This window comes from Rhea pennata, chromosome 14, assembly GCF_028389875.1.
Source record: "Rhea pennata isolate bPtePen1 chromosome 14, bPtePen1.pri, whole genome shotgun sequence".
Lineage (NCBI taxonomy): Eukaryota > Metazoa > Chordata > Aves > Rheiformes > Rheidae > Rhea > Rhea pennata.
This window is the reverse complement of record NC_084676.1, coordinates 5,820,186-5,832,907: the sequence shown is the minus strand read 5'-3', so window position 1 is coordinate 5,832,907 and position 12,722 is coordinate 5,820,186. Positions and strand designations below refer to the sequence as shown.

The 12,722-nt window shown below is 40.4% G+C and overlaps 1 protein-coding gene across 1 annotated transcript in view; it reads left to right on the top strand.

The window, feature by feature from the left end:
* TENM2 (teneurin transmembrane protein 2) overlaps positions 1–12,722 on the top strand; it is a 592,828-nt gene that overhangs the window by 456,347 nt on the left and 123,759 nt on the right. Inside the window, exon 7 of the mRNA XM_062587647.1 lies at positions 8,922–9,044. Within this exon, the coding sequence (XP_062443631.1) occupies positions 8,922–9,044 (123 nt within the window). The remainder of the gene's footprint in view (positions 1–8,921; positions 9,045–12,722) is intronic.

The window sequence follows — 12,722 nt, the reverse complement described above, 5'->3', positions numbered from 1 at the left end:
CTCTTCCTCCTTCTGGAAGTAGAATAGAGATGAGTTGAGTACTTCGTTCATGATAATGGTGTCTTTTACCTGCGAAATTAAAATTAGATTCAATTTGCTTTGTATTAATATTAAATGCTCACAGTTTCTCATAAAAAGAGGATTTTTTTCACTGTGCTTTAGACAAGAGCATCCCTTTCTGCTTTTCTCCTGCTATTTCAAAAATGACTGTTTTGGCAAGGCTGGTTAAGCAGTTACTCTTTAATGTGATTTTGGACCTTCTAGGCTCAATGATGCCGTGATAGATAAATAAAAATACTCTTACTAGTTACAGCTATCTAGGTCAGTTGCAACATCAAAAAGATAGCAGTCTTGACTCTTAAAGTTGCCAGAAGAAGTAAGCTCATCTTATACAGTCTCAGGAACGGATTAAACTTGTGCCAGTTTTCTACGCACTGTGCAATTTGCAGCCTGTCATGAGAATGGATGAACGGGGCGCTGTGTTCTGTTTCTCCTTTAAGGTCTTTGCCACGTGATTCCAGATTCTGAAGGTAGTATGCAGTGCTGTTACCCTTCTTATGACAAAAATTCATTCAGAAAGTGGCACAAAATCAAAACATTTCAGTAAAGACGACTGAAAAGGGAAAAGTCAAAAAGTATCAAACAGCAATTCTTTCTCAGTCACAGTTAGAGCAGCGAAGGGGGAAGTATCGATTATCTGAAGTGCAACATGTTCCTGCAACCTGAAGCTCTGTTGTGGTACTCCTAGCAATTGGATGCCAGGTGCTAATATTCTCCTTCATCAGGTAATTCAAAGGACATGTAAGGGTTTCAAGTATTTTGAAAGTCGAAAGACTGAAGGTGGACGTAGAGGAATAAACCTTCAAAGCATTGCATGGCAGGTGAGCACACAACTCCCATTGCTACTAACGGGATTTGTGGGTGTACCTTTCATGCTGTGCTTTGAAAATTCATTCCATTCAGTTTACTGATGTACATGGGGAAAGAAGTCAGTCAGTTTGGGGGTGGGATGGGGATGTGTGGTAGCCAATTTTTAAAAATTGCTTTTATTAGATCTCCCTATTTCTTCCCTGTGAACACACTGACAAACATCTTACAGTCGTTCCGTCTCCTTTTTCATCTGTAATAACATTTATTCAAAAGAAAGCAATTAATAAATCCCAGCAGAAGTTGTTCTGCTGGTAATAACAATCCACCAATTCATAGATCCTTATGGTATTTCTATAAAGTGCTTCTGGGTTTGAAGGTTTCGTAAAGCAAAAGCCAGTGCAGCAGTGAAAAGGCCAGCAGAACCTGTAACTGGTATTTGTTGTTTGTTGTTCCACAAATTTATTGTATAATCATCTCTCAAGATATTCCCCACATAGTCAGAAAATTCAGACTCTGTTTTTTCTCTTTGGAGAGTTGCAAGAAATTTAGAAGTAAAGCTGCTGAAGGACTCCGGTTAACAAAATGAAGAATAGACAATAGAAAATGCAGAAGGATAACCAGCTTAATCAATTGGTGGAGAAGTGCTAAGAAACGTGTAACAGAGTATAAAAATATGCAGTAGTAACATTGTAGTTAATGGAATTTTCCGGTTTTAACATTGTGGATTTGGGGGGAAAAAAAAAAGTCTTCAATAAGTGATAGGTCTTGGTCAGTGTAATACGTAAAGTAAATACAGATGGAAGAATGTGCTCTCCAGCCATGATGTAGAAATACCTATTCTTGTAATGAGAACAGTGTAATCCTGTTAATTTTTGAAGTTATGTATTTTGGTAATGCTATAAATTGAATTCCCGAATGTACTTTTAATATAAATTTATTAAGAAGATTAGTGCATACCAAGTAGCATATGGATTAAGAGAAGCTTAAATTTACTGAGACCTAATGACCATGAAACAGAACCATCTTAGTTGTTGAATTTCAATAGCTGTGGTCAATAAGCAATTTTCTGTATACACTGTAAAAAAAAAAAAAAAAAAAAAAGTATTAAGTTTAGATCGTTACCTTTTTTGAAATACTACTTTAATCTTTCTTGAAAACAATCGAATATTCACAAATAGAAGATCACAGTATGATCAGGAGTGCATCCAAATATTTTAGCTGAAGTGTGTAGAATTCTTAGTCATTAATCTTACAACTTGAGTTCGTAAATGCCCTAAGTACTGGGTATTCCAGCTAATTCTTTTAGTTGAACTTCAATCTTTGATTATAAATCTAAAATCTACTCTCAGGAGAATTTAAACTCTTATCACCTGTATCCCTGAGCTCTCTAACAAGATCCTTTGAAAATATTCCTCCCATAAGTGGCTCAGATTTGCTATTAACAGTAGTTATTTAGAATATTTACTACTGCAGTGGTGAATAACTCCTTTAGATTGAGGCCCCTGTGAAGTAAAGGTCAATCTTTGCAGCATGTCAGCAATTGCCATTTTATATACTGCATTCCTAGTCTATTTAGAGATGCTGAAGCTTGTACTGTAGGGTACCTAAAAAATGTACTGCTTCTGGGAAGTGCTTTGTGGCATAAAAATTCAAGGGTTTGCTTGTGATAGGGTGGTCTAAACATCCCTTAAGGTAGCAGAGCTGGTGGGTAGGTACGAGTGTTTTCTGGGCAGGCTGTGATATAGAGCAGGGCGTAAAAATGTATCAAACATTGCAAGAAACATTTGAGACTAGCAGATGCCCTGAAGAGTGCTGTGTACGTGTGGGAGCAGCTGTGCTGGATCAGATAAAAGCCAAATAATCCAATAACTTATTTTCAACAACCAAAAGTAGATGTCTTGGAAACACTGCAAGAACCAGGCACAATGTTATGTATACTTCTCCCTAGTGATTTTGCACCAATTCTTCTAGGTCGTTTCTGAGATGAGGACAGGTGGCCTGACAACATTCCTTGCTTTGCTCACTTTTCCTTTTCTCCTGATAATTCAGTGTTTGACTTGCTTTTTTGACTTACTTGAATATTACATTGAAATTTCCAAGGAACTTCTCATCTTACAGCACAAGATTCCCCCTTCAGCCTGTTGGTCAGCTCGGAGCTCACCACGTTATATGCGCAGTCAGGCTTGCTTTTCTCCGGTCACATAAAGTCGTCACGCAGTTTCCAGTCAGCCCTCGCTTTGAATAATGCAGTGTCGGTAGCAGACTCCGTCACTGCGCTGCGCAGCCGCTTTTCCATTTGCAACTCTGTCGTATCAAATGATAGACCTTTTTAAAATATGACTTCAAGCTATCGGGTGGGTAATATAGCACAAATGCAGGCGCCCACCCAGCAAGCCAAGTGGCCATGGCTTTGGTTTTGCCTTTGGAAAATGGCATGGGAACGTGATGAATTTTACTGAGATCTCTCAAATATCCTCAGAAGGACTCTGGCATCCTTATTACAGTCACGCTAGGTGTCTCACAGCCTAGTGTGTTTGTTTCCTCTCTGCCTGTATAACAAAACCACATGTGACAGCAACATATTCCTGGTAGTCATCAAACAAGTTTCTATTTTTGATACTTACATGCAACATGTTACAGCTCCCAGCAGCGAGGCTCTTCGGGCGCCTGCAAACCCGGGTTAGAGCCAAGCGTGACTTTTTCAGGGGCTGTGCAAGTTTTGCCCACCCAGCTCCTCCGCTGCTCTTCTCGCTGACCTTCAGAGCCCTGCTGTTCCTGTCCTGGGCATCTCTTGAGGAGAGACTGTCAGTTGTGATGAATTGTGCATTTGTTTCATAAGAGGGGCAAATAATCCCTGGAGCGCAGGCCTTCTGCACTCATTTCACTTGTGACTTGAGTTAAACACGAATCTAATTCTCTGGAGGAGTAGTAGTAGAACGAAAATCTGCTATGTACTCTGCTCTTTTAAGTAACTGTCATCTTATGAAAAATGCTATCAGTCAGTAAGACCGGTTTCTGGCATCCGTACAGTTTTGTTGCATGATCAAGCAGTAATAAGAGTAGTAAAAAGAATCATGAATCTCAATTGAATAACATGTAATAAAAACAAAGCATGCAATAATATTTAAGTATTTTTTCAATTTTGGGGGATGCATTTATTCTTTTCAAGTAATTCAGGTTACCTATCTGTATGTGCAAGGAAGTGTAAAACGCTAAACTTCCTTCACTTCATACAAGTATTATCATGCATCAAGACCAAATGCAAAAGATATATATAAAATAAACAATAGATATATAGATAGTTTTTTGAACAAAAAAGTTATAGAATTATATGCTACATTACGCATACGTAATTTTGTTTCATCATGTCTGCAATTCATTAGGCTTGATTCTGAAATCATACTGATGTCATTCAGCACTAGCTATGCTGTAGTAAGTAGCATTATGTCTTTGTTCATCTCATGAATGGTTAAAAATGAAACTTCTAGTGTTTCCACTCCCCTATAATAGACTATCCCACACAAAGCAAATCTGCTTTTAGTGTTTATTTCCTAATGTTGTTTGTGATGTACAGAATGGACCAATTTCTATTTCATGTGAAGGAAAGCTGACCTGCTACAATTAAACAGAGTAGCATGACTAGATATATCCTGACAAAGTGAGAACATAGTTTGATGGGATAATTTTGGATGACACTAGTTTAGGATGACACTTATGCTTCAGAGCTGTTTAGTAAGCATGGCAACTTAATATTCTGGCTAGTTTTAAAAACTTCTTGCCTTTTTGGATAGTTTAGGGAATACTGAATTTTCTACACAAGCTAGTGGTGCGTGTCTTGCAGACTTCAGCTGGGAAGATGGAGTAGGAACAGGAAGAATGGTGAATCATTGATCTGCATAGACCTCCCTTTAAGAGGGAATGCCATCGCGTAAAGGGCTAAATGCAAAAGCTGATGGTATCCTGCCTGTTGACAGATGCTGGGCTGTAGCACTGGGAGATCTTTAGCAAATGGAGAGTTCAAAGGTATTGACTTTAAAAAATACATAGTTTGGGATGGTCAGGAGAGCACGGGGAGAGGAAGGAGAGTTTTCTGAGCTTGGACACCATTTTCCGTTGTACTAAACTCTGAAAGGAGTGACGATAGGGGTTATGGCAAAAAAAAGAGAAGATTGTGCAAAAGAGAAAATCGGGACACTATGGAGTGCTAGAGAACATTCACAAAGGTTTTGCTTGCAAACTTTGCTATTGTTTTCTGCAGACCTCTGTGATTTCGAAAATAATGTGTAATGTGACCCCGGCAAACTCCGTCTTAGACTGACATTTGGTAGGTCTCTAGTGGTAGACTACTTCTCTGCTGATGTATATGTAGGTTCAGCATCTATTTTTTTTTCTTCTTTTTCTGTTTGTGGCATGTGTTGTGGGGGAAGAGGTTGGCTATTCTCTTTTAACCTACTTCAAAATTCATTGTTTCTATATTCTCAGTTTTTAGAGTATACAGAATTCACCATCGTAAGTTACTTGATCAATGATAAGTTCTGATAAGCTCAATATTTAAAAATAAATTATTCAAAACACAAAGATTATGCTAAAATTTTGAGGAAAAAGTGAACACATCTAGCTAAATAACTACAAAACATATCTGTATTCTTGGTACAAGATAATTTATGAATATCCTGTATACGTAAGGAATAAATTGGCACTTTTTTTTGGTGTTTCAGGTCATTCCCTGACAGGCTGGAGTCAGAGACTGCCAGACCTTGGTGTCTTTCTGGGCATATGGATCTAGCAGGGTATCCACCTCAGCTGGCTGGTCAATACTCGTAAATCTGATGAAAGTGTGTGTTTGGAGAAGAAGGCAAAGCCAGAGCATCACAGGCTCCTAAGCTGTAGTTTCAAGAAAACCTACAATAGAAAGCAAACACAAATTTACTGCCTCAGATTTCTGCTCTGACACACGTGCTCAGCTTCTGAGTGGGTCCCCATGTTTCTAATTAAATGGGCTTCTGCTTATTCCTTTGCTGGAGGCGTTTTTGTTTGATTAACAGTACAAAAGGTTAATCATATAAATTTACCATCTCACAGCATTTGGAAGCAGGAGAGAATAGGTAGCTCCGTGTTCTCGCTGCTGTGCTGCCGTTCAGGTTTGCAATATGCGGTACGAACGCAGAGCTTTCCCCTCAGGCCCCCGCGACACACTTTCCTTTCCGCGGTAGGAGATGAACAGGCCTCGTGCTTGTGACTTCCGTTGTCTTAGTGGAAGTTCGTAGATCAAGTTGATGGATATGAGAGCTGTGCAGGAGATTTGTCATCTTCTCTCTGTCTCTGTTGGGAGCTGTAGCAGACATGCAAATCCCCGGCCTGTTAGGAAGGAGCTCTAATTGCTCCTACCTAATGTGCATCTATGATTAAAACACAGAGCAGCAGTGTTATTAATGAAATCGTGGCATACTTGGAAGCAGATGGATCAAAGTTTGTCTTAATACTATGTTAATAAGATCTTTTTTAATTCCTTGTCTGAATTTACCTAGTTAGCAACTGTAATTCTCTTGGACAGACCATTAGTTATGATTTCCTTATCTCCTTGTTGTAAGGAAGGATTCTTACTTGAAGCAACACACTTTCATCTCTTCATGACCTACATTTATGGCTGTACTTGCAATGAAGAAAAATAATTGCAACTTTGCATAGACACACTGAGAGTATTACTTCAGCGTGGAACACACAGGTCTCATTCTCCTCCGTAACTTGTTTTCACTTTGGAGCTCTGAAGCTCACTTCGTTTTTATTCATCCCTTGCTTAAGGGAGTGATCCAGATAAACCGCGCCTGGAGCCCTGCTGCGGGCCCCTGCGTGGGGCTCGCCGGCAGCACGACCTGCCGCCCGGCTGCTCGCTCGGCGCCCCGGAGCCCCCGCGCCGCCTGCTCTCGCGCCCGGTGCCGGCAGGCCGCAGCGGGCTTCCTCGTCTTTTGAGCCTGATGAATAATTTTTCAATTTCTTTGCCGCATTGAAAAGAAAATTAATTGCTTGACGAGACTGAAAAATACCTTTTAAAATGTTTGTTTTGTCAAAACGAAGAAGTTGTAATTGAATAAAACGTGTGATCTCCCATAAAATTTTTGGCTATTTTCCAGGAATTCTAAACATGTTCCAGAAATGGAAGTTGAGTAATTTCTCAGCAAAACATAATTTTCAGGTTCACACTTAGCTTTCTTTAAAATGCCAGCTACTTTAGCGCATTGTTTTTGTCCTAATAGGAAAAATTTTGCAAATTCAGCGTTAATACAAAATTTGCATTTTTTTTGGCAACCACAGTCACACAAAATGTCTCCAGACTTCAGTTACTTCCTTAGGCATCTGCTGGGCCCGTAGGTTTGTGTATGGGAAGGCGACGTTACGTGGGCTGTCTTGCTTCTGAGCTGCTGCTCTCAAAAACACGGAGGCTAAACCGTGTATGGATTATGTGCTGAGAGGTTTCCAGGATCTGCAATAGGTGGATCTGGGGGGATTAAAGACTGGAGGGTGGGGGGGGACTGTTTTTTTGGTTTTTTTTTCTTTTCTTTTTTTAAGAATATGCACATGAATGAGTCACACCTAAACGGATTCCCTGTATTCAGAGGTAATGTATCTGAGTGACGTTTCAAGCACAGTAAATTGCAGTTCCCGTGATAATTCTTTTCCTTAACCTATGCCTGGTATTTGATGTCTGAATGTTTAGCTGTGGGGCCGCTGTCAGTGTTTGTGACTGTGCCAGTTCTGCGGATGCTTTAACCGGATGCAAAATGTCTGTGGATCTTATGCAGATCTGGCGCTGTAACAGTGAACAATTATAAAAATGCCTGTAATTGTACTGTTGATGTTTTCTTCTCCTGAATGACAGCGTGTCCCTTCTAACACCATACAGTATGTAACTGAAAATGCTGTTCTCTGTGGTAGGGGCAAACTTTGTGAACAGAACAAGCGGTGGTGGTGTGCATAAAGTAAATAAGAGCACCGCTGTGGGCTCTTGCCACCTCCCTCCCCGTTTTCCTCTGTATTGGGAAGATGCTATGGAGATAATATGATGAAAGTGTGGAGATATATTCGGGTAGCTTCCGTTTATACAAGGTGCGGATGCCCTTAAACCCCTGTGCCCGCCACTGGGCGATCTAGACCCGCGAAGTCTCGTGCATTTGGCACAGCACTCGCTCAGGGAGCGCCGGCCACGGCGCCTGCCGCTCGGCGCTCGCCGGGCGCTGCCGCGGCCCTGCTCCAGCTCCGGAGGCGCTGGGCGCCGGGGGCGGCCCCTCCGCACGGGGCCACGCGCGCCCCGCGGCGAGCTGCAGCGAGCCTGCGCAGCCGGCGAGCTCTGCCGGGAGGCGAACTGCCCCCGCTGCGGCCGCCCCAGCCTCTGCGCCGCGGGGCTGGGCAGGGGAGTCTCGGGCATCGCGTTGTATTAAAAAAAAAAAAAAAAAAAAAAAAAAAGTGAGGCCAAAGGATTGGCAGAGACCTGGATTTGTCAAGACAGTCTAAGCTACAAAATTAAGACAAAAACTGTTGGAAATGCTGATTTACATAAATTATAATAAACAAAATAATTGAATTAAAATGTCATTAGTGTACATAGGGCTAAAGCTAATTTTGTAATCAACATGTAAATTATCAGAAGTAATTTAAATAAACTTTGAGCTAATATTTGCAGTAATGTTTTGTTTCAAAGAACATACCCTTTTTAATCTGTGAATCAGAAAGGTTAGGGTGTGATGCCAAAGCATGAAGCAAATGAATGCTTGCCTCTGGGGTTTTTTTTTGTTGTTGTTGTTGTTTTCACCAGAATATGAGCATTTTTTCCTTTTGCATTTCTGCAGTTTAGAAAATCTGGTTACTAAGCAATAATAAAATAGATTCACATGAATCTTTTTTGGTTTTTGTAAAGCATACTAACAGGCCTCTGAGACAGGCAGCTCTACAGTATTTTCATTGAGATGCTTAACTGAAAGTAACTGTAGTCTCTCCCCAAACACCTTTGTCTGTGTCCTGCGTATTGATTTTTCCTGACCTTGTATCTCTTGCAGCAATGCACCTGCTCGGCCTGAACTGGCAGCTGCAGCCCGCCGACGCGCACACCTTCAACAACGGCGTGAGAGGCGGCGCGCCGGGGCCCGCCGAGGCAGCCGCCGGCCCGTCCGGAGGCAGAGGTGAGCTTGCGCTTGCAGCCCTCGCCTGCGGGGACTCTGCTCTTCCAGCCACACGTACTTCGCCATGCAGGTTTTGGTATTGGTACTTGCACCAAGATGCATGCAAACTCTTCTGTATGGCTGTTTTTAGCGATGTTGCTTTCTGCATTCTGCAGGAATGGGTCAGTGCTGGTTCACTGCCAGGGTGCAGCTATTCTGACTCTGACCCTCTGCGTCAGTGCCTAAAATCTGGTAGATTCCACAAGCTCATCTGCTAATGAAGAGGTGCTCCATCAAAACATACATGTACATTTATTGGTTTTGATATATCCTGTTTCTAGGTTTTGCTTAGAAATGTCTAAGAAAGAGGAAAAAGCTTGACTTGTAGGAGAAATACCTTGTTCTGCCTGGGGGAAGTCAAAAACTTTGCCTTCCAGATGGGACCAGATCCCTGGGTTTCTTCCTCTCTCAGCTATGTTAGTTGAAAACACCGGTAACGCTGCATGAGCAACAACAGCAGGATTTGACCAATAGTAAATAATCTATCCTGTAATGTTAATAAGAGCAAAATGAAAAAATGGATGAATTTTTTTCCCTAAAGGAAAACTATATGCCAGGGGAAGAGGACTGGTGAGGTGGAGTAATGAGAAGAATGAGCAAAAGAATTAAAACAGAAATATTTTCTTACTTTAAGAATGTATTAAAATATACAGAGAAATTTTATTTCGTGAAAGGGATTTTGATCATTTGAATTGAACTCTTTTTCATGATGAAGTTCAGGAGTTGTGGGATATTCATTGTGATAGGACTTTCCATGTTTTTTACTGGAATTATATTAATAATGAAGTTTCCCTGTTCTGACATTTTATAGAAAGTTGTTGAAATGCTAGCAATTTGATAGGAGGGAGGGGGGATAATATTTAGGGAAGTAGTCTTCCACCACGAAATAATATGAGTACATAACCTATTGATTATTCAAAGCACCAAGACTTTACTTTGAAGCTGGGATGGGGTGACTGAAACAGAAGAGAAGTAAAAGCACTAGATATTAGTCAACAAAAGTGTTTTGTTTACAGCTGTACATCCTCTGGTTCTCTGGACCTATGTTTTGGGTTAAACTTGTTCATCCATGAAGAAAATGGTAGGAACAACTGCTAGCACAGTACTGCTAGTATGTACTGATGTACTGGAAAATTTAAAATTTCAATTAAAATGGGGCTAAGAAAGAAAGCTTGAGTCCAGTTCTTGGAAGCGCCTGTTCCTTTTACAAGTTATAGGTTTGTTTCTGTTTCCAGTAAATGATGCTGCTGCACCTCAGCTTCTTTGTATGTTCAGTAAAGGGGCTAATTTGGGTCTCCTCTTTTTGTTAAAACTCAACGTCCCAGTGCTGTCGAACTGTAGATTTTCAGACAGTGGCTGGTTGGCCTGACTTTCGGCGACTGTAAGCAGGAACCCAAAGAGCTCAGGACTTCAATTCTGGTCGCTTAGCAGACAGCTGCCCTGTTTAACACGTTTCCACATTCGCTCCCTCCGGCTTTTTGTGGCCATGTCTGCAAGCAGGATTTCTGAAGTGCAGCGTGCTCATCTGCCTGGGACACTTCTTGCAAATCCTGGCAGTTTATGCCAACCCAACTCGCATTAGCTTTGCACATTCGAAGAGGCTGAGGTGGCGGCTGTTACGGGAGTGGTAACCTCCTGTAGATGAGCCAAGGAACTTACGTCTTAAATTGCTGCAATTAGCTTTTTTCAGATCCCATTGGAAAACAGAAGTTTCCCTGTTCTGACATTTTATAGAAAGTTGTTGAAATGCTAGCAATTTGATAGGAGGGAAGGGGGATAATATTTAGGAAAGTAGTCTTCCACCACGAAATAATACGAATCACAGGTTTGGATGAACATAAGGAATAGCTAAAAATTCTCATAGCAGGGAAGGGTGAAAAGTTTTTCTATCTCACCTTTCCCTTTATTATGTTCAAGTTAATATTGCTATCCAAGCAGTTTTTAGGAAGGTCTCTGACAGCTTTTAACACAACAGCTGTTTCAGGGCTCAGCTCTCTGGCTGTGGAGAGTGACCTTTCTATAATTGACATGACTCAGGATGAAGCCATTCTTTTCAAAACATGGGTCTCCCAAAGAAACCTCTAACCCTTCGACTGAAAACGGCCACTTAAAAGCAAGCTGTGCCTACTCAGCAAGCGAGGCATTTTGAAGTAGAGTAATTTGGAGGAAAAAAAAGAAGCAGGTATTTCAATTTGATCTGCTTGTTTCTTATTAAGAAACCAAATTCTGATACAGAATAATAAAACTGCAATTTAAGAGGAATGTAAATTACTTTTTATTTCCCTATCTGAATGAAACCAAAATTCACCATTACGATAACACAATTGCATGTAACTACACACTGTATGTCGCTGATACAGGAAACATCTGAAAGGAGCAGACAAGCACAATGGGTTGAGAAATCCTCAGTGCTGCTGTAGTACAAGTCTACCATGGTCTGGCTGTAAACAAAGCAGGAAATGTCTTTTCTGGCCTTGAGGCCCTGGAAGTTTTGCTGAACTGGGGATAGACTGACTAAGAGATAAAAGTTTAAAAAAAAAATCTAAATCAAGTGGTAAGGTAGGATCCCTTCATTATAAATGTTTAAACATTAAAAAACATCAAAACATTAAAAACCAAAAAGTTGGCACTGCAGTAAAATTACAGAATAGCTATAGGGGTGATATAGACAGTAATGACATTAAAAAAACTTCTTGGACTGAGGATCTGTGACAGCTGCATAAGAATAGCGTTAAATTTTTGGTGTAATTAAACCTAGATTGGGAAAGAGAACCCCAAAATAAAGTAACAGCGTGTTTGGGAATAATCCTTTCTTCATGGAGATGTGAATTAGGTGACCTTATGGAGCTTTTCTGAGCCTAGACTCTGCAAGTCTGTGCCAAGAGTATGTATTAAGTGTAAAAGCATATAGTAGACTAGACACATTTCCATGAAGTATGTGACTAGCCATGTGCCATTTGCTTTCTAATTGACAGAATATACTATGAAAGTCAACTTTAATCATTCTAGAGCACATCCAGGATAAACTCCTACAATTCACGTGGAGTTATGCAAGCTAACTTCACCTGAAAATCTGAATAAAGAATGCTTCAGTGTATACTTTCTTATTTTTCTTTATGACTTACTGTCTTCAGTGCGCTAGCTCCAAAATTTGGCAGATTTTCTGCTATAACAAACAAAATTTAGACTCGATTTACTGGTTTTTAACTTGATTATTTGTTATAGTAAGGTTATGTAAAGCTGAAAAACATAGTAGGAGTTTGGGGTCTCTGAACCTAAAAACAAGCATTTTAGAAGACACCAAAGACAGTTACAGGCAAGTGCTGTGGACCTGAAAGATCAGTTTGGTTTTTATCAATATACTGAATAATTTTAAAAGGTGAATTTTAATATGTTTTCTGATACTTACATAATCAATTCTCTTTGTTGGTCACTTTGGACTGACCAGCTAGATCCAGGTTCAACTAAAGCTTGTAAGATATGATCCTAAGTTCTTCATAGAATATGGATTTAGAAAATGTAATTACAGTAGAGTTGTTCCTAATCAAATGGTGGAGTATTGGAGTGCCACAAGAAACACTTATTTCCGCTTACTGAATACAGCACCAAATTGCAGTGGAAATGTGGCAAACTAATCAG